The sequence below is a fragment of the Polyodon spathula genome, chromosome 5 (genome assembly GCF_017654505.1).
Source record: "Polyodon spathula isolate WHYD16114869_AA chromosome 5, ASM1765450v1, whole genome shotgun sequence".
NCBI classification, from domain to species: Eukaryota; Metazoa; Chordata; class Actinopteri; order Acipenseriformes; family Polyodontidae; genus Polyodon; species Polyodon spathula.
This window is the reverse complement of record NC_054538.1, coordinates 22,098,736-22,126,068: the sequence shown is the minus strand read 5'-3', so window position 1 is coordinate 22,126,068 and position 27,333 is coordinate 22,098,736. Positions and strand designations below refer to the sequence as shown.

At 37.1% G+C, this 27,333-nt stretch overlaps 1 protein-coding gene across 1 annotated transcript in view; it reads left to right on the top strand.

Moving 5' to 3' along the window:
- LOC121315731 (regulating synaptic membrane exocytosis protein 1-like) overlaps positions 1-27,333 on the top strand; it is a 162,728-nt gene that overhangs the window by 48,922 nt on the left and 86,473 nt on the right. The window contains exons 3-5 of the mRNA XM_041250094.1: positions 9,186-9,197; positions 19,254-19,552; positions 21,296-22,086. Coding sequence (XP_041106028.1) covers positions 9,186-9,197; positions 19,254-19,552; positions 21,296-22,086 — 1,102 coding nt within the window. The remainder of the gene's footprint in view (positions 1-9,185; positions 9,198-19,253; positions 19,553-21,295; positions 22,087-27,333) is intronic.

The window sequence follows — 27,333 nt, the reverse complement described above, 5'->3', positions numbered from 1 at the left end:
CCAATATTCCTGAACTCTGCAATGAAGGGCGGGAGAGGAGAATTCAGTCTCTTAAATGATTAAAGTCCCATCAGTCACATCCCCATTGACGAAATGTCAGTCCACTTATTTATTGAGAATACTGTGGTACTCAGGGGTGGGTAGAAAACTATTCACTGGAGACTTAAAAAAAATGCTATGACCGTAGAGGCTAATGTTCGCCTTTAAAATATATAATTGAAAGAACGATTGGGCAAGCATGTGGGGAGCGTAATGTCGAGGCTGTGTGTTAGAGCAGGAGTAATGAGGGAAGTCGTGAGCTTGCTGAGGAAAAGGTCATGGCAGTGGAATGGGGTGGCACTGGCCTCTCGTCAGGACTGCAGGAATACAATGGAGGTTAATAAGGGATATTTTAAAAGAAGGGATTGCTAGACACCAGGGGAACTCTCCTGGGTGTGGAAACTGATACTGTCACATTACATCTATTGTGCAATATTTTGTTGTTGAGGACAAAGTGGCTGTGTGCCAATATAAACAAAGTTAATAAGTAATAGACTGCTTTAAATGTGGAGGAACCTCAATTACAGTATGCTAGTACACATAATCTAAGAATACACTGATGATGTTAATATAAAAAATTGAAAATAAGAAAATATGAAAAAGTTCTTAAATATCCCATCTATCTTATTTTTTTATAAGGGGAAGGTACTGTACTTCTTGATTGCATTAGTTTACTGAACTACGTGCATGACAATTGCGTGACACTTAAAAATTGATTTTTAGAGCATCTATAACACCTGGGAACCCCTGTGGATTGCACTGTCAGCTCATTTTTAGGAGAAAGCATACAGTGAACCTGCTAGCTTAGAGACCGTCATCGTACCAGTTAACTAAACATAGCTATGTAGTCAGATGGTTAAGTACATGTATAATGCTGATGTCAGTACTGTACTTCAGTTGCTCGGAGGAACCTATTACAAGTAGGTACCTTATTATTTATCTGATAGGCACATATATTTCTGAGCGTATTTCTTCCCTACTCGGTGACCTAATTTAATAATTTTTAGGTCATGTACATATAACTAACAGCAACATTATTAGTCAAGCAAATTAAAAGTGACAGCATATGTGATGAGCACATTCATTTAACTAAGTGTGTTCTCTTTACTTTCAGGATTACTAATTAATATGACAGGGAACATTCCCCACCAACTATATAGCACTGTCCTTAAATTAGCAAGTGAGAAAGTTAACCTGTGATGTTGTGTAAACCTGTGTAAGCAACCCAATGGGTCCAGCAGTCTCTGATCCAAATGATGGAAAAGTCTTACTAAGCAATTGTAGCAATGTTGCCCCGCCCTTGTCTGTATTTCGGTGTTGTATGTTACGTGTAGTGTGTTAATGTTGGTGAATAGTCATTGGTACACGGGATGTAATTATGAGGTATGTGCACAAGTGTTTAAAATGTATATTGGTATTTAGGCACGAGGATTGCACAGCACTTCACGTGCAGGTAAAATGTAATAATATGCGCGCACAGGGAATTGCACTTTAATTAATTCAAGTGCAGTTGTACAGAGACTCCAATTGAATGATTGATCAAGTCTTGGTACAGCTGCATAAAAGCAGCATGTTTTCACTTGGGGTGTGTGTTCGGTGAGTGAAGAATGGATGTGGAAAAGGAGAAAGTAAGTATCCTGTGTTTTGTTCGTCTTTCAACCTTTTATTTTCTGTCTGTTTCATTATTAAATGCTGAGCAAAAACAATCACTCATCTTCACCAAACTCCACCTCTCTGTTGTTTATTTGTTGGTTCTGGTCTGACCTCACCCACTACAGCCGTCTTTGTGACACGTGGTGTCATCGTGGGATTACCAGCGCCTCCTAGACGCAGACCAGATCGGGAAAAAAAAAAAAATGGAAGGCTGGAGAGACTGCTGCACTGAGCTGGAGGAACTCCTCAGTGGTATGGAGGACCAAGGCTGGTGCCTTGCCGGCGGGGTGTACGGGCACGTTGTGGCTGTCTGCCCCTTCAAAGAGGAGGAGAAGGAACCTGCCCAGGAGAGGAAGGTGAGGAGAAGGAGTGGCAGGAAAAGCTGCAGCAGCAACCGCAGCAACAGCAGGAGGAGGTTAGGAGGTTTTTTTTAAGAACTTTGCGGCGGAGTTGTGCCCCGGCTGTGGGGCGTATGGGCACACGTTGGCCATCTGCCCCACGCAACATGCAGAGGCGGAAGTAATGCCTAAGTGGGAGGAGCCTGTGCGTCCAGCACCCGATGGGGGGACGGTGAGCGTCCAGCGGCCAGACGGGGGGACCGTGAGGGTCCAGCGCCCAGACGGGGGGACCGTGAGCGTCCAGCGCCCAGACGTGGGGATCGTGAACGTCCAGCGCCCAGACGGGGGGACTGCTGGAATCCAAAGCCCGAGGGACTGCTGTTTACACCTCCACCAACAGAGGAAGACTGCCTGCTGTTTCCACCTCCACGGCCTGTGTGGAAGGAGGCCGAACGTCCACAGCCTAAGATGGAAGGGTCAGTGCGTCCACAGCCCACAAAGGGGGAGTCGGAGCGTCCACAGCCCAAGTCTCCACCAGCAGAGGAACTTTGTCTGCTGGTTCCATCTCTAGCGTCGGTGGGAGAAGTCCTGCTTGCTCGAGGGCCACCATCGAGGGAGATCTGGGAACAGACCCTGACAGTGGCCTGGAAAGGGACCTCCCGAAGGTGATTAACCTGCTGTGGGCCCGAGATGGGGAGAGTTGGGAAACTTGGGAACAGCAACACCACCCAGTGTCCCTCCGAGACATCGCAGCCATGGCGTTCAACTACCTCGCTGCCGATATGGGAGGGGTCCCTCCATCTCTGGTCTTATCAGGAGAAGCCCCAATGCTGTCTCCAGCACCAGAGGGAGAGGAGCCAACGTTGCTGTCCCCTGCAAGTGAGGGAGAGCTGCACCAGTCCCAGGCAAGTGAGGGAGAGCCGCACCAGTCCCCTGCAAGTAGGGGAGAGCCGCACCAGTCCCTGGTAAGTGAGGGAGAGCCTCAGTCGCCAGGAGACTACACGCTGCTCCCACCTCCGTCGCCAGTAGACTACACGCTTCTCCCACCTCTGTCACCAGGAGACTACACGCTGCTCCCAGGAGCAGAGTAGCAGGAGCTGCCTCTTCCTCCGCCACCTCCACCACCAGGAGCTGCCTCTGCCTCCGTCACCTCCACTGCCAGGAGCAGAGCAGCAGGAGCTTCCTCTGCGTCCGCCACTGCCAGGAGCAGAGGAAGTGCCTCTGCCACTGCAAGGAGCAGCTCCGCATCACCTGTGGTTGCATGCCGCTCTATTTCGCCTGTGGAGCCACCTGTTGCAGGGTACGAGGGAGAAGTGGAGCTCCCACTGCCGCCTCTATGGCCAGGGGCTCCCATCCCGAGTTAGCCTCCTGAGGGTCCGCTGCTGCCTTCACCTGGGGTTGCTGGAACTGCTTTGCCAGGGGTCGCCGTCAGCTCTGCTCGGCCGCAGAGGTCAGTGTTGCCGGAGCCCCACCAGAGGGAGTTGCCGGCTATGAAGGGGGGAAAGGTCAAGAGACCATCTTCCTCAGCAGCCTTTCCGCTGCTGGAATTGCCCTGACTGAAGGAGTCAGTCTCTGAGCTGTCAACACGTCTGCTGACAGCCTCGCCATTGGCAGCATTTCTGCTGCCAGTGGTACAGCGGGAGGAGAGACTTGCCCCACTGTCAGCACGTCTGCTGACAACATGGCCAGTAGCAGCCTGGCTACTGGCAACATTGCCACCCATGAACCCCTTAAAGTCCCCGTTCTTGGCCCGGGACTTTGAGCAAGACTTTTGGGATTTTAAGGGGGGAGGTGGCCACTGAGGCCATGTATGCTATACACAAGGGGAGGGCGGGGGGGGGGGGGGTATGCTCACGAGTGTTTAAAATGTATATTTGTATTTAGGCACGAGGATTGCACAGCACTTCACGTTCAGGTAAAATGTAATAATATGCGAGCACGGGGAATTGCACTTTATTAATTCACGTGCAGAGTCTCGGTACAGCTGCAACATGTTTTCACTCACTCGGGGTTCGGTTGTGTTCGGTGAGTGGAGAACAGGTGTGGAGAAGGAGAAAGTAAGAACTAAAGTAAATAAATGATTTAAACTCACAGTGTTTGTCTGTTCGTCCACTAGTTAATCCGTTTTGTTTGTCTGTTTATTTTGGCCTCAAGTGCCGTGTCCTGTGTTTTGTTTGTCTTTCAACCTTTTATTTTCTGTCTGTTTCATTATTAAATGCTGAGCAAGAACAATCGCTCAGCTTCACCAAACTCCACCTCTCTGTTGTTTATTTGTTGGTTCCTGGTTCTGGTCTGACATCACCCACTACAGCTGTCTTTGTGACAGCAATATTTAAAATGGTCACTGTATTGCCTAAGACACAATAAACCTATCACACTTCAAATACCATGACTATTGTTACCACTGCTACGACTACTGCAAATAATAATAATAATAATAATAATAATAATAATTATTATTATTATTATTGATAATAGAATTACAGCCTTATATGTACAGTTTTGGTGTAAATTGATTTATTTACATTTCTATAGTGCTTTTATACAGGGGTATCTCAAAGCACTGTACTAAACATAGCAAAGAGAATGATACATTAAGATAAAACAATACATTAGTATAACATAATACATATACATCTACCACTGTCAGATCATCAGATATATTAATAACAGTGTAGAATAATAGTGTAACATAAATAAATACAAATAAATATAGTTGCCAATATAGACATAGATTTGTTTTTAAAAATTAAAATTAGATGTTTTATCACCAACCTTATTATACACGGGCAATCTTATTATCCACCATCTAATCTTTTTATAAACGGTTCTCGTGCCACCACTGTGTATAATAAGACTGTAAAACACAGATTGTTCAACATAAGAATAAGAGTAAGAGTGTATTGGAAGATGGGTGACTTTAGTTAGATCGTGATAGAAACTACTTTAGTCATTTTAAGTGTTAAGTGTGTCGGAAAAACAAAATCAACTCAAAAGTGAACCCCCACATAGAGATGAATATTTAATGATTCCCCCTTGGTGACGACTGCTATTGAACTACCTGTTACTTTAATTAGTATTCATCTGTAACCAGCTTACGTAGGGGAAGTCGGCAGGCAGCAAAGCCTTGAAGTAGCCATTATTGAAAAGGGTAAATCACTTCAGAGAATCTGGAATGTCAGAGTGAACATCACCTCATTAAAAACACGCACACATCGTGTTATAAACAGTCTTTATATTAAAAAGTTGAAAATCAGCCCTGTAAGTAGGAAAACTATGGGACATGGTTTGTCAACAAACTGCAGTGATACATACCATCGTTTGAATGTGCCTTAATATGCATTTGAACATGGTATGTTCATACCATGATATGTAGCGCCAACATTTGTTTTGAATAAAATACAGTTTTATTCAGGAAACTGTTCTATATTGTTATTGGCTTCATTAACAGAACAGTGACTATCAAACTTTTATTTCTTTATTAAAACAGACTTTGAAAAATCAAAACAAACAAAAGAAGAACCCATAAGTAAAGGCTTTGTGAATACAGCACGTTATGGGTGTTCTCAATAATTGTAGTTGTTTTTTTCTTCTTGCATTGTTATTTACCAGGCTTACTATGGTTCCATCGAAAATAGTCATTTGTTCAACCAATGGATCGGCTTCTAAAAGCTGAAACTGTAATTTCTGGCCCCTCCTCAATTGTGGCAAGTGTGAGTTAATAAATGGAAAACAAAAACCTAGTGGTCATTTTTCAGGCCAACTTCAGAAATTCAATGGTTGGTAAGCATGACAAATACTGATGTAAGCATAAACAACAGTAGATGATGATAGCGCACACGTTATAGAGAACAATGCAGATGATATCCCTTTAAATTATGTGCCCAGGTTTAATTGAAGGACATACAGCAGAAATGTATACTTTAGCCAAGACCTGCAAAGGTATCCGTTACTTGTGCCTTACTTCCAGCAGTGAGGGTTTTTTTTGTTTGTTTTGTTTTTTTAAGGTAGATGCACCATTCTAACAAATATCAAAATATAAGAAATACCCATCATCAAAGAAGTACAGCACTGGGCACTCTGCATTGACGTGCCTGTAGACACTACGGTCATAATGGTTTAGAGGTTGTCTTTTTTGTCAACAGGAAGGCGACCTCCCCCTGGGAGAGCAGACCTGGATCTTGAGCTCTCCTGCGTTGGCTAAGCCAGCCCCCGCTACTCACCAAGCTGCTCCAGTTCCGCTGCTCCCAGCAGTGAGCGCTGCCAAGCTGTGGGGCTCTGAGAAGCCTTGGGAGGTGCACTTGACACAAAATACTAAATCTACAAAGACGGCAAAATGGCAACCCCCATACCTGAAACAAAACACCTCATCATTTGAGTGTGTTCCTGCCCAATGTCCAGATTATTTTTTATATATCAATAATATTATATTTTATTATAATCAATACAGTCTGGTACAGATCTAAGTTAACAAGAGTGTGCTTTCGTTGCTTTTTTATTATTATTTTATTTTTATAACATAAAAACAAATGATTAACAACCGACATATCTAACTATAATAAAATAACAAACAAGTGGAAATATTTTACTGGGTTTTGTACAAAAACAAATACTGTATGTACATACATACCAAACCTTTATTCTGATAGTTACCTTGGAGTGTAATAACAAGATTACAACGTATAAAAATGGCCACTGTATTATGTAAGACACAGTAAATCTTATCACATTGCAAATACCACGACTACTGTAAATAATAATAATACTTGTTTACTTCATCTACTAAACTGCCCACACCCAAATTCAACATTCTTTAATTTATACTCACTTTATATAAAGAAATAACATTGAAGCATTCAGCATTTGTTCATTTTAATACCATCATTAATTCACCACCATCATCCTATATTTCCTATATACTGTGTTATATTTGCAGTACACTTCAGTGACCTTAGTGTGGCATCATTAGTACAGTGCTTTAGTACCATGTATACATAAATACTGATACCCATATCAGAAGAGGGAGAATGTAAAAATAGTAATTTCCACAGGATTGGCTTAAAGGGCAACCTGTTTAATTTCCTGCCAGTGTTTTGTGGGTGTTAATCACATTTAGTAAAACATTTAGTAAACAAGGGTTATGCAAAACAAACTAAATGGGAATAACACATTGATTTATATCCACTGCATTTTATTTGATGCTTTTTATTTTGTTCAACATAGAAAACAGACAATTTCAGTATGTTCTAGGAAATCATTAGTATTAGTAATGGAAGATATACATGCAATAGTATAGAAGCACTAGTTTTATCTTTATTGAAAATTAGTGGTTTCAAACACACATCTGTAGCCAGAGCTTAGCTTAAAAAACACGCTCTATTTGCCATTACCAGACTCCAGCACATAACTATTTCCATTTATGTGCCTAATTGCAACCATTTCTTGGCAGCTAGCCAGCAACTCGTGCACTCAGTGCATTATAGGGGGTAGCATTAGGAACAGAGGCCTTAGCAAGTAGAATAAACAGCCCCATTTCTGCCCTTATAAACCTTGTTTTAATGTTTTTTTTTTTTCTCATGCTTTATGATATAAAAGAATACATTAACACGTAGCCATAATCTCCAGTTCTTGGTATTACTGGCAAAATTATTACTGTAATAATTATTCAGTAAATCCTGTTTGTATTGCCTACCGTAGTTAAGGATTTGGGATAGGTTAGGTCTAGAGCTAAGGTTAATGCTAGTGGCTGGCTTGATACTTACAGGAACTATTGTGACTAATAATAATAATAATAATAATAATAATAATAATAATAATAATAATAATAATAATTTGTGTTTTGGAGCAATGTGGAATTGATTTTACAGTACTTTGTTTAACCATGATCTCCTCCCTACTGTCAACTTCTGTTGAGCAATTTTCACCTTTAAGTCTCCATGACACAAGGAAAATGGTAATTCACCCGACCGCAGCTAATCTCATGAATATTCGATTTAAACAGTTCCCTGATAAAGCTCTTGCATTCCATGCTTCAGAAGTACAGGGGTGTCTTCTTCAGTGCCATTTTAAGCTTAGCTCCTCAAAGAAAGCGATGAAGTATATTGAACTCTGCTTCTGCAATTGCTTTTCAACTGCTCTCTGGAGATGCTCTGAGCAAAGTGAATTTTTGATAATGACCACGACAGAGATCAATGTAATAAACTACTTAATGTAGTGAGTAGAATGGGTTGATGAGATGAACAGTTATGCATCGGGAACCAGGACAAGCTTTGGAAGTCAGTGTATTCATAAAAACGCTCAGGACTGTGTCATGGAGCCTTAAGGGCTATTAATAACCTAGGCTTATTTCTGACCTCTCATTAGCTACTGTGTCTCTCAAGTCCCTTATCATTTTTCTGTTGATAGTTCTCTAGACTTTATTTTCACTTTGAATCTAAGTAATTTTGTTATCTTGCCACAGTGCTGTACTGTAGATTTAATCACCGTACTACAGATGTTAGGATCAGGTAGGGTCGTAGCACCCCTTATAAACGATTTACCATAGTAAAAGCTTAGCAAAGTATAATAAAACATAGTAAAAAGTAAGGTAAACCATAGGTAAACATGGTAAAGCCCAGAGCGCTCCAATAAAGCATATAAAAAAAAAACATGGCTATTTCAAAGTAGAGCCATGGGAGAAACACAGTGTACAAATAAAAAGTAAACTTTTAGAAGGGACAATATGTGAATATACATTGTGTTGGCAAGTAAATTAAGCTTGCACGGGTCAAAGTGAAAAAAAAAAGTTTGAAAACTCCTGAAAGATGATTTGCAAGTTGTTTTTAGTATGGTAAGGGGGCGATAAAATGAAAAACATTGGATATTACAGCTGGTAACACTACAGTGTGAAACTGTAGTGTTTGGATTGTAAATGCAATCACATGTCTAAAGTATTGCATGGAACCTAGCAAGTGTACGGAGAGATTACTGATGCTTGCATGTGGTTGTTTATTTTAATCTATTCAAAATCACTTAGTGGAATTGCTGCCTGTAAAGCTGTCAACAAGCTCTGTTGTATGTTATGATGAGTGCATTAACACTTGCCTTCCTTTTTATCCCCTCTTCTTGTTTTGTTTTCTCTTTTTTTGCTCTGCTTCCTGGGCTGCACTGCGTAAGGAGGACAAAGTGGTTAGAATCTTTTTTATGTAGACTCTTAATAATGCTAGCAATCTACATGTATTATATTGAGCCACAGTGTATCCATGGTTTATGATTTAGTTCATCAGGTTTTTAAATATTTAAACAGTACATATTTCTCAATGTGCACTTATTATTAATTTACATTTATAGTTGTCTAAATATGATTCTAACTGAAGAGCATTGATCTTTTATTTTATTTTTTGTTTCTGTTATGTTTCACATTTTGAATGAAATAGTAAGATTAAATCATTTGGCAAGGTTCACGTTAATATTATTGCCGGAAACACTTTTCACTCTCTTAAGTGGCAGTCATTTAATTCCCTTTTCAAAAAGCATGATCACTCTTTGCAATGATACTTTTTCTAGAATGTCTTCTTTACATGATGTTCATAAGTAGCCTAAGAGAAGTCATGGGGAGGCTGAAAACACCACACTGGTTCACTGACTATCTGAAGCATGTTCATGTATCTCAATGATTGAGTAAAATGTGTCATACATGGCTTTAAATGATATTTCTCTTTTCTATTAAAATATCTATTATATCTTATTAGCATATTACAACTCCCAGAAATCCATAGGGTTTTTTTTTTGTTGTTGTTTTGTTTTGACTTCATTTTTATATGAGGCAAAACACGAGCTTCACTTCCCGTGTTTCAAGGTAATAGAACCGCACTTGACTCTACATAGTTTCCTATGTGCAGCAAGGAATGCGAGTAAGGCTAAGGTAGGAACTGTAACACAGGAAATTGCATCATTGCATCGGGTCAGAAAAAAATCAGTTACTGTACAAAAAAGCGATGTCTGTAAAGCAAAATGATCAACCACAAAAGAATAAGGACTGCAAGAATGATATTATGCTAAGAATTATTTTATTTTAGCCCATGGTTAGAATGTTTGTTTCAGATCGGAGAAAGGCATGGGAGGCACATTATTTCTAGGTGTTTGTGTTATAAAGTAAATCCCTAATGAATCTCTATAGATCATGTTCAGGACCGTTCCTTCTCAAATCTTTTTTGTAGCAGCTTTAGTCCTGAAAATAGATGTCTATCCTTTATTTTCACATCTCTGCAGTTTTTTGTTAAACATACACTGCTGTTTGCAGGTTTTATTTTGAAACACATGCAGAGTTTGCTCTTACATATTCTGAAAGAGTTTTCTAATTATAAACCTAGAAACAAACCACTCAAAACAATAATGAAAATGAGTTGTTTCATACTAGTTTGATATCAACACTGCATGTACCTGGCAACAGCGATATACACTTTAACACACAGTATAACTACAGAACTGCTCATGGAATTCTGATGGCACCTTAGACAGTTATGGAGGGTATCAGAATATGACGAAATTAATGTTGTATGCTTTCTGTAGATGTAGATCATGACAAGCTTTTTTTTTTTTCATTTTTATCATACCGATAGGTCTCATTTTTAGCCAAGATGGGTGACACTATCTTTCATTATTGTTTTTTGGAGGGTACCATTTGCACTGACAAAATTGTGCTTAATGTTTACTTAAATGGTTTATGTGCTCTTTTATCTATATATCGTTTGAAGTCCTTGCCTTTTTCAGAAAGTTTCATCCATGCATGGGTAACACAAACCAAGATATGTGTATTAAAGAAACAAGAACATGTTTAACTGTAGAGGCGTAGGCCCTGTTCTGCTTAAAAGAGACTCCTGTATTAATCACATTACAGTTGTTGAGATGATTGACTTCCACTGCTGCATAGCTGTTCAACTTTTCCTAAAATCTCGTCTGAATTCTGGTATGTTTCAAAATATTGCAAGGACATTTAGATTTGTTTTATTTATTTAAGCCAAAGGATGACTAAAGCATGCATCCCTAGTAAAAAAAAAAAACAATTATAAAATGATGGCCTGAAATATGTTCTGCCTTGCTTGTTCAATGTCCAATATTTTTAATGCAAAACCATTTAAAAACTTGAATTTCCATTAAATTAGTGACTAAACAATAAACCTGGGAACTGGTTTAGTTTCTTACCCAGTTCCTCAAGCAAGATATCAAAAAATAAAAGGAGGGACCCCTTTTAAGTTCTTTACCTCAACACTGCTGCCAACACGTAAGGTTTACTGTTCGCTTTATTAGTCAGCCATTAATTAGATGGCTGTTATCAATCAATCAATCTTTATTTATAGAGCGCACTTCACATCAGTAAAGGCATCTCAGACCGCTTTACATAACATATAATGAGAAAATATATTCATAGATTAGAAGTATATTCATGATTAAATGCAATACAAAATATTTAAAGTATCAACAAAATAATATACCCTTGGCAATATGTAATTGAAAAGTGATAAAGATGTGTATTATAATAATTAAGACCAATACTAAAATCATGAAATAACACAGTAAAAATAGATACTCAAACTATGTTACAGCTGCACTGAAGAGATGGGATTTTAGTAGACATTTAAGTGAATTTAAACTATTATTCCTAAATGCACTGAAAATAACATTGGGAACTTTACATAAGTGAAAAATTTGTTCGTAAAAACCTTTAATTTATTTACAAATATAATTGAAGTTGGTTTGTAATTATGATTAATGAATATTTCTTTTGTATGTGTGAAGTAATGTCAATTAATTGTAATCATTGAAAAGAAAGGATATTGCATAGAACAAACATGAAGATATTGGACTTTATGTTGAGAAGAATTGGCTATCAGTAATTAATACTATTATAATCTGTACCTGGAGAAAAAGCCCTTTAAATTCACTGATATACAAGTTTGCTGTGGTAATTTTGCATTCTTTGCTGTGGTAAATGCTGCACACCAAGCTCATCCACTTTGTGCACTATGCTTTTACAATGCTTCCTATGCTTACATTGTTCCTCCCACACTTGGCTATGCTTCACCACACTCTAAAAAGCTTCTTTCTTGCTTTACCAGAGTAAACATTTATAATGGAAAACACTAAAGGATCAATAACTGTCTTACAAATGGAGGATCAAGTTGGCAGTAAAACTACAAACCTACCTATTAAGTTATAACTGCATTTTCTGCGGTTTGCAAATCTGTTGGCTGAGTGAAAGCTGTTTTCTTAAAACAGTACACAATAACAAACAAACAAATACACAAACAAACAAATACATGTCAGTGGATATCCTTACAGTAGTGTGTGGTTAAAACTATTAGAGCTTATCTAATCAGCTGAAACAAGAGGTGGGAAATTGGCTTGCACCTCATACAGTGGGTTGATGCTGTACCTGGTTGTGCTTTGTTTAGTTTGAAACCTACATTTTCTATGCTCCAGATGAACAGCATATGTCGACTTCTGAAGCTCTTCTGTGTCAAAGATCACACATGTGCTCTGTGTGTATTAATCATACTACGCAGCTTGGTTCCACTGCTTCTGCTCAAAAGAAGCTAGATGTCATTAGCAGTTAAAGTCCGTTGACCCTGTAAATGCCTAGCCCTGACTCCACCAAGTGGATCAGGAATAAACAAAGAAGTCTTTAAATTCTTCATCTGAGGAAGAAAGTTCAATCTCGGATATAAAGTGACCTAAAAGAAAGGATTCCATTCTCCAGCTATACAGTTTGGATAATAGTCTACTGTAGGTTTTGTTTCTATTCACTCATTGCACTCAATTTAATGGATGGTAAAAAGGAAAACGTGATTAGGAAATGAAATGCAAGATTTAAAGACAAGCATTTACCCTATCGGTATGCTGCTGCCATCTAGTGTTTATACTTATAGTCAGACTACATAAAGACTAGCACATTAGCACACTACACACTGCTTTTCTTAAAAAAAAAAGTGTACACTGCATGCCTTTTTCCTGTTTAATTTAAGGATCAGTGGATTTAAGTACCACCACTGCTTAAAAAGACAACTATATAGCGATGACCACAATCCTAAAATTTTAGGACTGAGGCACAATGAAATAAAATTAAATTAAATATAATTTTTATATTTTATTTAACATTATGTCATCAAAGAAGCATACAAAATTATATCGCAAAAGTCTACCGGAAACAGTAGTTCAGTATTTCATGTCAGTTTTTATCAGTTTTTTTGTTAAGTAAAGAAACACCGAACACCAGCACAGACTTCAGAAAAAATTAATTGAAGGCTGTTGGGTTGTAAGCAAACACTTGGTTCCTTGCTTCATTATTCGTCTTTCATAAACAATTGAATTCGATGTTAAACACATCCCAAACAAGTCAAGGCATATTATCATAACAGACTGTCAATCAAAATAAATGCCTCATCAAAGTCAGATTTATATGTCTTAGCGTTTAACGCTAAAACATTTCATGGCTTAGTGGTTTAAATTCTGTGTCATCAGCAGTACCATACATTATTAATAATATTGACCTGGTAGTTTGCAATTGAAATGCTAGATATTTTAAGAAAATGTACAATATTATAAATAGCCTAAACAACACAAAATTAAGGGACATAACATGTTAAAACTTTACAGTGCATTAGTAAGACCTTATCTGGAATAGTGTGTGCAGTTCTGGTCACCTCACTACAAAAAGGATATTGCTGCTGTAGAAAGAGTGCAAAGAAGAGCGACCAGAATTATCCTGGGTTTAAAAGGCATGTCATATCAGACAGGGTGAAATAATTGAATCTGTTTAGTTTTGAACAAAGAAGACTATGCAGCAATCTGATTCAAGCGTTCAAAATTCTAAAGGGTATTAATAATGTCGACCCAGGGGACTTTTTCAACCTGAAAAAAAGAAACACGGCACTTTTTTGCATAGAGAATTGTGGGAGTCTGGAACCAACTCCCCAGTAATGTTGTTGAAGCTGACACCCTGGGGTCCTTCAAGAAGCTGCTTGATGAGATTCTAGGATCAATAAACTGCTAACAACCAAACAAGTAAGATGGGCCGAATGGCCTCCTCTCGTTTGTAACCTTTTTATGTTCTTATGTTCTTATTCTTACTGAGGCTGATATACAAGCTAATTATAAGGACTGGGCTGTAACCTGTTTTATGACAGTCAGTAATCCTTATCCAGGGTTTATAAATCAGTGAATTATTGGTAGTGCATTGCCCTATATTTCAAATTGGCAGTAAATGTAGTATGCATATTACACTATAATGCATTAAATGGTAGCCACAAACATAAAACTAGATCATATTAAATAATGAATTGTGAAAAGAAACAACTATTTTCTACTAAATTCTGAACATCATACCCCCCAAAAGTTAAATAAAGTTATCTGATAATACCTGTCTACAAATTAAGACATTTTTGAGACAAGGACATTTGAAAGTGGCTGTTATCAAAACTAGTTTATTTACATTATTGTATAAAGATGGATATCCTTGTTACACAATTCTTCCTTTTCAAAATACAGCAGTACAGTACCTACTGAACACCAGTCAGCTTGTACTAATTACCGTCCTGTGTTCTGATGCATACAGTCTTGCAAAGGATATAGCAGTATGTGTAACTTGCCAACCATTTTAAATACTAAATCATTATATGCAGGGGTACGGTTTTTGAGTGGGGGTACATAAGTTGCAGCATGAGCCATATGAACATGTTCTGTGAATGCCACTACAGCATGCATTGGAGATGGTTAAATTATTATGAGGATATGAGATTTATTTTGAGATTACATTGATTAGGTAGCCCCTTGCCAGTGGGGTATTGTGAGAATACAAATAGAGAATATGCATACAGTCAAAACCTTTTAATACCTGTGACGCAGAATTGACTAGGTACCCTAATTGTGTACATTAATAAAATGGATTTTTTGTCAAAACATCAATTATACTGTATAACCCATTCTGATAATTAAAGCATAAGAAAGCTGTAAATATATGAAGAGTGCTTCATTGTATAACTTTGTATGCAAAATGTTTGACTAACTGAAATGTAAAAGTTATAGTCTTCTACTTTTTTTTTTCTTTTTTACCAAAGTGAAATTAAGTAGAGAGTAACTCAGTTGTACAACTGATAAATGTTATTGATTTTAACCAGCGTGTAATAATAGTCAAAGTGGTATTATCGGAAGCTTGTCCCCATTCACTTATTTTAATATAGTAATTATATGCGGAGGGTTAAGTGATATTATAGTGATATTACAGTAGACATGTTTAACTGTATATAAAATACACAGGAACTCCCCCTCTCAGTCTACAGCTGTTTTTCTGTTTGTCTTTTAGTTATTTGTATTCTATTATGTGCAGTATTTTTTTTAAGATTGTGATTTTATTAGATATTGTGTTTCTAATGAAAAATGATGCTTCTTTGGGGGGAAAAAAACCCAGTAGGTTCTGTTTGTATTCAATTCAAATCAGCTGCTATTATTAGAAGCACTTATTGGAGAGATTGCTCAGCATTTCATTGAAAATGATTTAATAAAGCCTAATTCATATAACATCTTTGATTGATGGGTCTACATTCCGCATAAAAAATACATCACTCTTTAGAAAAACCTCCGATTTAAAATCCAGGTCTGTACTTTCACTGTTTGCTCAGTCTGACAGCTCAGCCCTCATTTTTAATGCAATATGAGAGGCTCACGACAGAGATGACAAGTTGCTGATGCCGTTAAACACCCTGCGTTTAGAATTCCAGCTCAGGTCATTTCTACTGCCATGGGATAAAGGCTCCAAGCCGTGACTAAAGCTGAATCCACAGTTCTGGGTATATTCTGGATGCAGACTTACCTACGATTACCTAATCTAAATTGTGTCATAGCATCATGGGAGATACCTGGTAGCCCACTCAATGTCACTGACAGAAACGGAAAGAGTGATTTCAAATTTCTACATCTGGAATTCATGGTAACAAAATATATTTCACCTACACTGGTATGTGCAGAGAATTATTTTGATTCATACTAAGCTCTGAATGACCCCAGACTTGATTATCTGTAATGTATTTTGTTCTTTTTACACGTCAACTGAGGTGAAAATACACTAGTCTTCTTATAATCCCTGTGGTTTGGCTCACATCCCATTGTGCCTGTTTCTCAACTCTGAAACACTATTTCCACAAATACCTGGAAGTCCAGCCCCATCAGATTTTAAAATCTGGAATTAAAACCTATTAATTTGACTTACTGCTCTTCTTTTTTATTTCTTTTTTTTAATGTGGTTGTTTTCCAGAACCTTGCAATATTGTATATGTATTGTATAAGTCTTAAATGCTATATTGAATCTTACTGGTTTTGCTTCAGAGAAGAGCAAGTGTCTTCTCTGCTCTGTATAAATAAATTAATACAAATGTTTATTTTTTTATTTTTATGTGGGTCAGCTACTAATTTGGCTCAGTAAAATGAGTCTGGTTTCATCCAGATGTGATATGCAGTAGGTATGAGATTTAATTTGTCTGGCCAAATCACTGCAATTTGAGAAAATACATTTTAGAGAACGAGATCTGTAAACAAAACCTCTTAGAGCCAAAGTTTATGTTCTGCTTAACAGTCAGTTAAAAGGTGCACCTTTATTGGTAAATACTTTTTGTCTATATGATGTTGATGATGACATATAAATGAAATTGATGGATTCCAGAAGCATATTTTCAGTTATTAATACTGCTAGATTTTTGTTTTGGAAAATGTTGCCATTCATTATCCTGCATTTTCTTGGTGTATTAAATAATGTTGAAGTCATCGAATTAGCCCTAGTAATCCCTCATCGTAGTCTTTAGTTGGTTGCCTGACATCTGTGAATTGTTAAGCTAAATCATTACTCAGCCTCGCTTTAGTTTAGATTAGTTTGGACTCAGTCCAAGTATATTCAATCAGGGAATAATGCTTGTGCGCTGCCAGAATGCTGGCCATGCAGAGACACAGCGCAAAAGTCATGCAAAATGCAAGTTGCATTGTGACACTTTGATCATGCTTGAAGCGTTTTACACTTTTAAACTTAACTGTATTAACTAAATGTAACTACTTTTTTAATTTGAAAAAAACAAAAACAAACAAACAAACAAAACTTGTACTGTAAAGAGCGACTTACTCATTCGAGATGGCTGCCCTGTAAGTATTATAAATAAGAATTACTTGTTATATTCTATATAGTAATATTGTCATTTTGGTGCAGTGGTATATTTAATTTTTGCAAAAGATGCTTTGATAGAGACACATCCATTTAAACTACAGGCATAGTGATGCTGACCATTTTGAATGAATGAATCGGGTTTATTTGATTTTTCACTTCAAAATGTCTGTAGTTTCCTAGGTTCCTGTACAATGCTGTATACTAGTTTCTTATTTATTAGTAAATCAGCGCTGAGATGTGGTAAGACTGATTTGTAGCCTGACTCCGATTTGATCATAGTCATTTTTAATAGACCTTTCCTCATATGTCACTAGTATTGTTGCAAAAACTGATCAGTTTCCTGTTCTATTTTTTTGGAATGTGGAAAGGTTATGGGAATTGATTTGACTGTAAATAATATAAAACATACTGCCACTTCTTAAACTAATACATCATAAATGTACATTATCTTTTTGGACAAAATGTATAGAACACTGTTTTTCTTTTCTTTTCCAAGGCGAAAAGGCTGCTTGAATGACTTATTTTATAAAAAAAACTAAATATACTGTATTTATTCTGTTGCATGTTTTTAGTATTTCTGTTTCTTTTTATTCCAATTCAAGCAGGTTTGCACTTTTAAATGTAAGATAACTTGTTTCTTTGTTTTGTTTCTTTATGTATCTGTCTGGGTTTGCATTGGTTTTTAACAATTAATTATTTATATACAATGAGAACTAAAGTCCAAATAACTGGTATATAATGCAATGTATTATAGTCCCTTAAACACCAAAAACTATAACAGTATTGGGCCCGCTTTACTAAAGCTAAGCATTTTTTTTTTTGGATCCTTTACAGCCGTATTTTAAATGTGTGTCAATTACGAGCAATTAATGAAGTAGTTATCTGCAATCTTCTCTGATACACAGTAATATATGTTAACATATAGTATAGTAAGGTTTATAGTAAGGTTTTAGAGCTATAATATGAAGAAAAAGGTTTTTTTGGTTTTTTTTTTTTTTTTTTTTTCCATATTTATTTTCCTTTTAAAAAGCTAAATAAAATATTTTTGAATAGATTTCCTTTTAAATACAATATTGTCTGTAGACCAGACAGAAAGTAACTTAACATAACGAAGCTAGACTGCTATGATTAAAAGAGAACTATATGCAGTATGCATTAACTTTTTCTCCCCCTTTGTTCTGTTAAATATGAATGTTCATATTTAATCAAAAGCAATTTGTAAGCGAAGTTAGAAGAGCAGGATATTTTTAGAAAAGTGCAGCCTCCTAGTTAATGAACCATTAGTGATTCTATTACTGAAATGAAAAAAAAAAAATCAGAAAAAAAATCACATTGAAAAATAATATTTCTTAGTGCCTGATGTTGCTAGCCTAGCTGGCTCAGAGCCACAGCTCCATGTGGATTTTTGTCAAAATTGCCCTTTCTTGTTGACCCACCAATTTTAACCCAAAGTTATTTCCAACATATTTATCACATTAGTAAAAACCTTAATTCTTGTCTAGGCTCACTGGTCTGGATGAGTTATGGGTGGGACTCACGATCATTTTCCCCAATGCTTAAGCTTTATTAACTTTTTATTGTACTGGGACACTCCTCTCCTTAGATTCTGTCATAGAGAAAGGAGCTTTGCAGCTAAGCAATACTCCACCTTGCACACCTGTCCAAATGGGCCAGCTGTCCTTTGAAACCTTTGTATAGCCATTGTTATGCCCTGTACTACAAATTCCTGAGAACCATCCTGTAACATGTCTTGCAGTTATTGGCGACATCACCCGGGTATAATATATATACCTCTACCTGTAAAATATACGATTTATAAAAAAAAATTAAAAATTACCAAAAAAAAGTGACCATTCCTAAATCGGGCCCATAGAATTGCTCAGAAACCACAATATAGTAAAATAGCATTTAAATAATTTCAAATTATTTAAAGTTCTATTATGTTTAATTATTATTTTTTTATATTTTATTAATATTATTTTGTATTTATTTATTACCATACAGAGATCATTTAAACTGTTTTCTTGTTTTTGAAATAGGTAATGTGGGTATGCAATTTATGTCGTAAGCAACAAGAAATTCTAACAAAATCAGGAGAATGGTTTTTTGGAAGAGGTCCGCAGCCATCCAGTCAGGATGGGGCTTTAAGCGATACAGCGACTTGTGGTGATGCGCCTAGAGAAAAGAAGGTCCGGCTTCAGGAACGATCAAGGTCCCAAACCCCCCTAAGCACAGCGGCAGGGTCCCAGGAGGCTCAACCACCCATTGCACTCACCAACAGGGACCAGGGGGCAGACATGCCATCGTCCAGGTCAAGAAGTGAACCCCCAAGGGACAGGTAAGGGACTCACATTTTGCGTCCAGTGGGGTCGTGCATTCGTAGTATGGGACAGGATAGAACTTTTCTGTAAGAAATCTAATTCTATAAAAAATAAATCTCCAGTTAAACACGGCTTCTACAGAAAACCACTGTATTCTTTCAGCAGCATCTGTACAACCACACATCAAACTGTTTCAGTTATTACTATTTGAAAGTATTTAAACAGAGCCCTTTTTGTGTGCATGCTTTTTTCTAACACGTCCCTGTATCAGTGAGAAGGAGTGCTGCCCTTTAAACTCTGTGCCCACAAGAGGAAATTTGAACAGTTATGTCCATCTTTAAGCTGTACTGATTATCTGTGCAGCAGCAAATAAGAAACTGGATATCACCTTGACAGCCAAGGGTTGGAGCGTAGTTTTAATATTTTATTCTATCAGGCATATTCAATTTTGTCTTGTGGCCTCACAGTTCCTCTTTCAGGCCCAGTATCCATGGTGTACTCTTATAACTAATGTCGGTTGTTAACTCTAACAAAGCAGTGGAGGCCTCAGTTTTACAGTTCAGCAGTGCTTCCTCTTCTAATAATGGTTGTTAATATATCTGATTCTGTTTGGGTGCTTTGAAATTGTTACAATATTATGAATTTATAAAGTTGCATTCATTTTTTTCAAATATTGTATATGCTATGCTAAATCAATTGTTGTTCTTTTGGAGATCATAAGCTGCAACTTGAAAAAAAAAAAAAAAAGAAAAGAAAAGCATCATGATTATTTTGTATTGTGACCATGTGAAGTTCTGAATGGACAATGCAACTCATTTCAACCAAACCTTTAATAACCTCACATTGAAAACCATTGTTGTGTAAATCACTTCTCCTTCAGGTGTACCAATCCTGTTCCCAGAAGCCAAAGACCAATAGTAGTAAATGACAAATCCACTGTACAATTCTGGCAGTCCTTTTAAACCCTTGTTCCTATACAACTGTATCGTTTATATAATGTGCTAACATTTATATATCTGTATTTCTAAAATGTTTTCATGGAGATATTTTTTTAATAATAACTAAGGACCAAACCCTTCTGTTAAGATACTTTTCACTTCAATGGCATTGTTGTCAGGATTAGAATTTTTTGATTTCCCTGATGAACTCATTAAGCAAGTGCATTGTTATGCTGTGTAAAATGATCCAGAGATTCTGGCGCAAGTGTATCTTTGTAGCTTTACAATTACAGTGAGCAATTGTCACTTCATATAGAGTATTTGTCTATTGTCTGGGTGGAAATATCAAAGTTCTTGGTCCAAAGCCAATTCAGCCCAAATAAACTGCTAGATCAACTGGAAGAGGTTGGTAAAAAACAGGCAGTCTTCAAGTAGTGAGCAGTAGAAACTGATCTAGAGGGAAGGCTAAAGATATGCCGCAGACTTGTACAAAAAGCCTGCACTTGCTATTACATGTCATCTATAAGCTGGGGTGAAGTTAGGAGGTCATGCAAACATTTTAAAAATAATAAACTGTGGCTGACCATTATTTATTTATGATCTCGAATTTTCTTCACTTAAAAGTATTATTGTTTTACAATATTGGATTATCAAAATGTAGATGGGTCATTGGATTAACAAACCAGAAAAATGGTCTTATTTTGACAACACTATGTGCTAATGACAGTTTGGAGTAAATAACTTTGAGACTAGCTCGTGGTTCTTAATGATAACCAATAATATATTTTCTAATGTTCAATATATCTTCATTTTTGATTCCAGGAAAAAGCCCACACCAGTTCAAGAGCAAAATGGGAAAGGAGGTCAGAAAACCGAAAGAAAGCGGGTTCCAAAAACTCAACAGGGCGAGAGGCAGGCCGTGGAGCGCCGTGAAAGCAGACGCTTGGAGAAGGGCAGGTCGCAGGATTACCAGGACATGGACGAGGAGAGTAGAAAAGCTGAGGAGGAAAAACAAAGAAAAGAGGAAGAGTTTCAGACGCAGTACCAGAGTGAGCCGAACTTAGCAAGGTATCCTGTGAAACCCCAGTCGGAAGAGCAGCAGATGCGGATTCACGCAAAGGTTTCTAAAGCACGGCACGAAAGGAGGCACAGTGACATAGCTTCAGCCAACACAAAGATGGAGGTGTCAGAGGTGCCTGAAAACAGACTGGGAAGGCGGTCTCAACCAGGAACAGCAGAAAGAACTGGGGATGTACTCATTTCGGTTTCTAAGCAAATAGCCAATCACAGCCCACTTACGCAAAGGCGTAGCCTGGTTCCCGCACATGAGTTGAAGGACCAGGACTGGTGCAAAAAACAGTGCCATCTAGATCCCAGTTCTGCTGTAATTATCCACAAAACTAAGAAGGTAAAAATGGAAACCATGCTGAGGAATGACTCCCTAAGTTCTGATCAGTCAGAATCCCTAAGGCCTCCCCCACCCAAACCACACAAAACTAAAATCAAGAAAAGGCAGATTTCTGTCAGTAGCTCAGAGGAGGAAGGAGGGTCAACACCAGAGTACACAAGCTGTGAAGACGCTGAGCTTGAAAGCGAAAGTATCAGTGAAAAAGGTAAGGCTTCTCTCACTCATTTACTAATACCAGATATAGTTTAGGCATGTTAAGACTACATCGCATACAGTAGAGGAAAACAAATAATAATAATAATAATAATAATAATAATGTATTTGTATTTTTGGAAATGAATAAGAAGACCACATATAAAAAAGTAAAGTTTGTCTGATTGGTATAAATCTTTACTGCTGTGTTGTGTAAGCACAGCGTTTACGGATGAGGTGAGATCACCAGTTCACACCCAGCTCTGCCATTGTTTCACTTTGCTTCCTTCTGATAGAAAGCAGGTACGGGACAATGAAACAAGTAATAGTAAATTCAATTGTATGCTCTTCAGTACCCCTAAAATCTGTTTAAAATGGAAGGTAACTTGTTAAAATGTTTTATGTTATAAGTATCTTAGTATGTTGGACCCTGTGATTGGACTTTTAAAACAAATAACAACAATGATAATATGATAAAGATTGTTAATGGTAAATACATTATTTGAAATAATTTGCTACATTTGTTTTTTGTTATTTGATGTTTTTTAAAAGCTACTCTAAGAATAACCATTCCATATTTTTCACTTTTTTAAATTATTAGGGCTGCACATTGATATGACCGCATTATTATTTTGGGGACCTTTTTTTTTTTTTTTTTTTTTTTTTTTTTTTACAATTGATAAATAGCCCTGCAAATTTTATAGCCCACTTTCAAAATCACAAACAATATTACTTTTTCAACATGTATTTATTTATAGTTCTGTATGCAGCTTGAACTATTACAGAATCGGTCTGTTGCTCATATTCTAAAAGAAGTAGGGAACCATTAAATTCTCACTAACTGCAGGATTCTATACAATCTGTCCTGTTTCAAGAAATTGCACCAACTGGTGCAATGACAGGTTTTTTGTAAAAGTGGTTAATGTTGGGAGCATATGTCACCCTGGTTGACATATTTTAAAATTCTGTGCTTTTTTTTTTTTTTGCAAGGGAAAGTCAAACAGTGAGTAAGAAACATACAGTACATCACAATAAAAATAAAAAATAAATTAAAAATGTACCCCAGTATCAGGCTTGAAGCCTCATCCGAGGTGCATTTAGGAACTCTTAAATTAGTTTGAAGGGTTAGAACATGAACATTCTGGGCTTTTTTTAGGAAAAAACAACCTGATTTTCACTTGGTACAGGGGCTAATGCTTTGTGGATATAGAAATCTAATGAACTGCCTTCTAAGCTTGCAAAGAAGCAGTTCATGGAGAAATGTGTGCTGACATCATCCTTTAATTTGCTAATTCTGCAGGATTATTAAATCCAGCTTAAAGTAAAATACCACATAGTTTTAATACATTTAGAATTGTTGAGTTGAACTGGACAGAGCACACATGGTTAAAATTATTATATGCCATCCTATTCTGTACTGGATGTACTGTAAATGTCAGAAGATATGTTGAGACTATCCCTTGGTACAGTATTTGTGTATTCTAGAACACTAATACCTCTCCCAGGGGCAAGACTACCTTGAAACAAGGCTTTGTAAGCTACCAAAAATACAAAGTAACACACTAAAGCTGGTCTGAATAAATATGTTAAGCTGTAAGCAGGCTACTGTACATGCAAATACAATAGTGACTTTGCCCATACAGTATGTCCATACTTTTTAGGCTTATGTATATACTTAACCAGGACAAAATAACTCTTATTACAATACAAATATATTATTTAACATACCATTATTCAGTTAATTTTTCTTCGCATATGCATGAATACCGTATATGTGTGGTGAAAAATAAAAACGGAGATGACCAAGTCCAAATGATATGAAGCCTTAGAGAATTCTGTACAATTCCCAGGCTCTCTTCTCATGTGAATGTAGTTGCCTATTCATGGAACAAAATGTCCTTCATAAATTCATGGTAATGTCTTGCAGCTGTCGGTTATTATAAGAGAAAGCAGAACAGGACTGCTGTCTTTGCATGAGATGCAGTAGCTTCATTGTATTTCTAAACAGTAAACTGAGTATTGCACAGAAGCTCCTGTCAGCCCCCACAAGATCTGTAGCTTGTTAATTGCACATCCCCTGGGCTTGCTTGTGAATGTGTTTTTCAAGAATCTTGAGAATATAGTAAAACAAGCTTCTTTAAAATGTAAAACCTCACTATCCAAAACGTCACATAAATGAGCAACGTTACCTTGAGAATGACTGCACTTGACCACTGCCAAGCACTGTTACTCGATCACATGTATTCCTTAAATAACCCAATGCAATCTGAAAGGTCACTACAAGCAAAGTTTGAAGAACAGCTGAAGGGAGTTAGTGTGGCAGACGGACAGGATTCATGCGTAAGGACTCACATTTGTAATAAGGGCAGAATCATATTTTTCCAAATGGTGTACTGAGTTTTACAGAAAATGCTTATAGAACTTTAGCATTGGCTAATACGTAGGGTAGCACACTTTTTGAATGTCGTATGTAACAAATATGATTGCAACTGTATGAGGGAACATGTTCTGCTGATGGCTGCAAGTCTGCATTTTTAGAGTGAAGACAAGTGCTCCAGCTGTGAAGTTGTGTGAGATAGAGCCCTTACTTTTCAGTTTCTGTTTTCCAAATTGATTTACACTTAAAATAAATTGCAGACATCTGGTTAACTGGCTTTGTCATACAAGGTCTTGGGAATAAATGCATCACTTGTGTTTAACGCACATTCAGAACTGAAATCTTATAACTACATGATGACAATATGACACTGACATTTATGAAGCACTTGGTCGTTAATGGCAATGTTTACAAATTACCCATGATCCATACTGGTATTAAGGTGTAGGAGAAATGTACACCATTTTACAAAACAAGAAACACTTGTATTTATTTTAATATGCGTTGTTCATTAAGGAGGCATTTCTTGCACATTAAAGCACAAAGATATCATGTGTATATTGTACTGTATATTTTGCCTGAAGCTACAAGAATAATAACACAGCTATTGTATGTTTTCCATCTGTCTGTCTGACACTCACATAGGTCATAGAGGTAATTGTGACACAGGTAAAATAGATCAGGTGCAAGGATTGTTGGAAACTTTTGACTTACTGGCCAAGGTCACAAAATACTAGACCACTCCTCTGATGATCTAACTTAGATAAACATTTGTAAAGTACAGGAGATTAGGAGATTGTTTTGATGTTTTTAAAGATCAAGTAGGTTGAAATTAAATGTTCTTATTCAAAAACAAAATTACTCAAATAATGTGGGGTTTTTTATTATTATTTTTATTTTGATGAGTCTATGTTAAGATACTCTCACAGTATGAGTTCAGGAGCTTCCCTTACGTTTCAGATGCCTGCCATAGACTTATGTAATGCAGTTTGTGGTGGGGTGTCCCATCCCTGTGCCTATTTTTGTGTTTTATGTTGAATATGGTGTGGTATTTTTGGGGTGGATATAGTGGTGCACGGGGGTATAAATTGGGCTATGTAGCACAAGTGAATTAAAATGTACCGTATGTTTGTATTTAGGCATGGGGATTGCACAATCACTTCACGCGCAGATAAAATTTGTATTCTTATGTGGGCATGGGGATTGCACAAATTAGTTCACGTGTTGGGATTTAAGTGAATGATTAATTAGTAATTGAATCCCGGCACAACTGTATATATAGATACACAAATCACTCAATCAGTGTTGGGTGTTTGGTGAGTGGAGAACAGGAGTAGGAGGAGGTAATATTATTATTCAAAGAAAGATAACAATTGCTACTCGAGCTGGAAGCACCAGCACCATACTTGTTGTTTTGTGTCTGTTTTGTTTGTCTATTTATTTTGGCCAAAGCGCCATTTTGTTTTGTGTTTTTTAAAATCTTTTGTTTAATAAAAAGCTGAGCGTGGTGGTGTTTCAGTTTCACCCGCAGTTGCCTTGTGTGTTGTGGATTCATTTCCTGGCCTGACATCACCAACAGTCATCCTGTTCACACGGTTATATCAGCCCAAACAGATTTATACAGTATTTGAAAAGTGCCAACACCATTTAGTGCACAGCAATATATTGCCAAAAAAAGCAAAAGGAAACTTAATCCAAAGTGTAAGCTCACTAAATACAGTTGGATCTTATTTCTATAAAAATGTGTTCTTATTTCTATAAAAACACTTGCCTGTGGCAGGCAACTCGAATTGAAGAGTAACACAAGCACATCTGTGGCCAAACGTTTTGCATCACCTAGAATTTTAGGATTCAGACAGAAAAAAAAAAATATATGAACATAATGTAGACCTTTTATTTAACATCATGTAATCAAAGAAGCCACAAAATGATATTGCAAAAGTCTACCACATTTTTTTAATTTTTGTTGGTTTTTCATAAGTTTATGAAAAACTACAAAGTGGCATGTAATTCAATATGTTAACATAACATTCAGCAGGTTTCATTCACCTTTATGCAGCAAAATTAGTCAGTTCTATAGGGGGATGCAAAACTTATGGCCATAGATATAGGTCAAAACAGCCGACATGAATAATAGTAATTATCAATGATTTGATGTGGTTACATTTTTGCACATTATTTTTCAAGTGGAAGTACCGGTAATGCCTGTCATTTTTCACAAGGCACAAAAATGATTGTATGGTGATGTTTGCTGTGTAACATAATGGCAGATACCAGTATACATGCTTCTAGTTAATATATTGTAGCGACCTAGGCTAATGCAGGTAGGCGCACCACACAGGGCAAGGAAATCCACACACAGGTGGGCGTAAACCTGGGACCCCTTGCACCGAAGCACAGCGCCGATACCACTGTACAAAAGAGCTGCATTAATACTATAACAAGGGCATAACGCAGTTCATGGTAAGTGGTTTTATACAGAACTGTAACCCCATAAGAGATATACAACATGACAGTCCAGGCACAGCAAAAAACAATAATAAAAAGCTGCCTGCATTATCATTAAGGTGAACTACACCACTGCTAACCATAAAATTGCCCAGCAGCCACTACTTTCTGCCATCTTGGAATCCACCGTAACAGCTGACCTGCTCCCTTGCAACATTTATAGTTAAGAATAAACATGCTCATTAACATTTACACGTGAAAAAAAGGTTACCAAGCGAAACTGAGCGTGGATTTTCCTGTGTGTTTCGTCATTTACACGAGTAAATGAGATTTACCCTATCCCGCTCTTTGGACGTTTTTTACGGCCACAAACCTGGTTTACCCAAGTAATTCTCCCAAACGTGCACATGCATCACCATTTCACATGTAAATCAA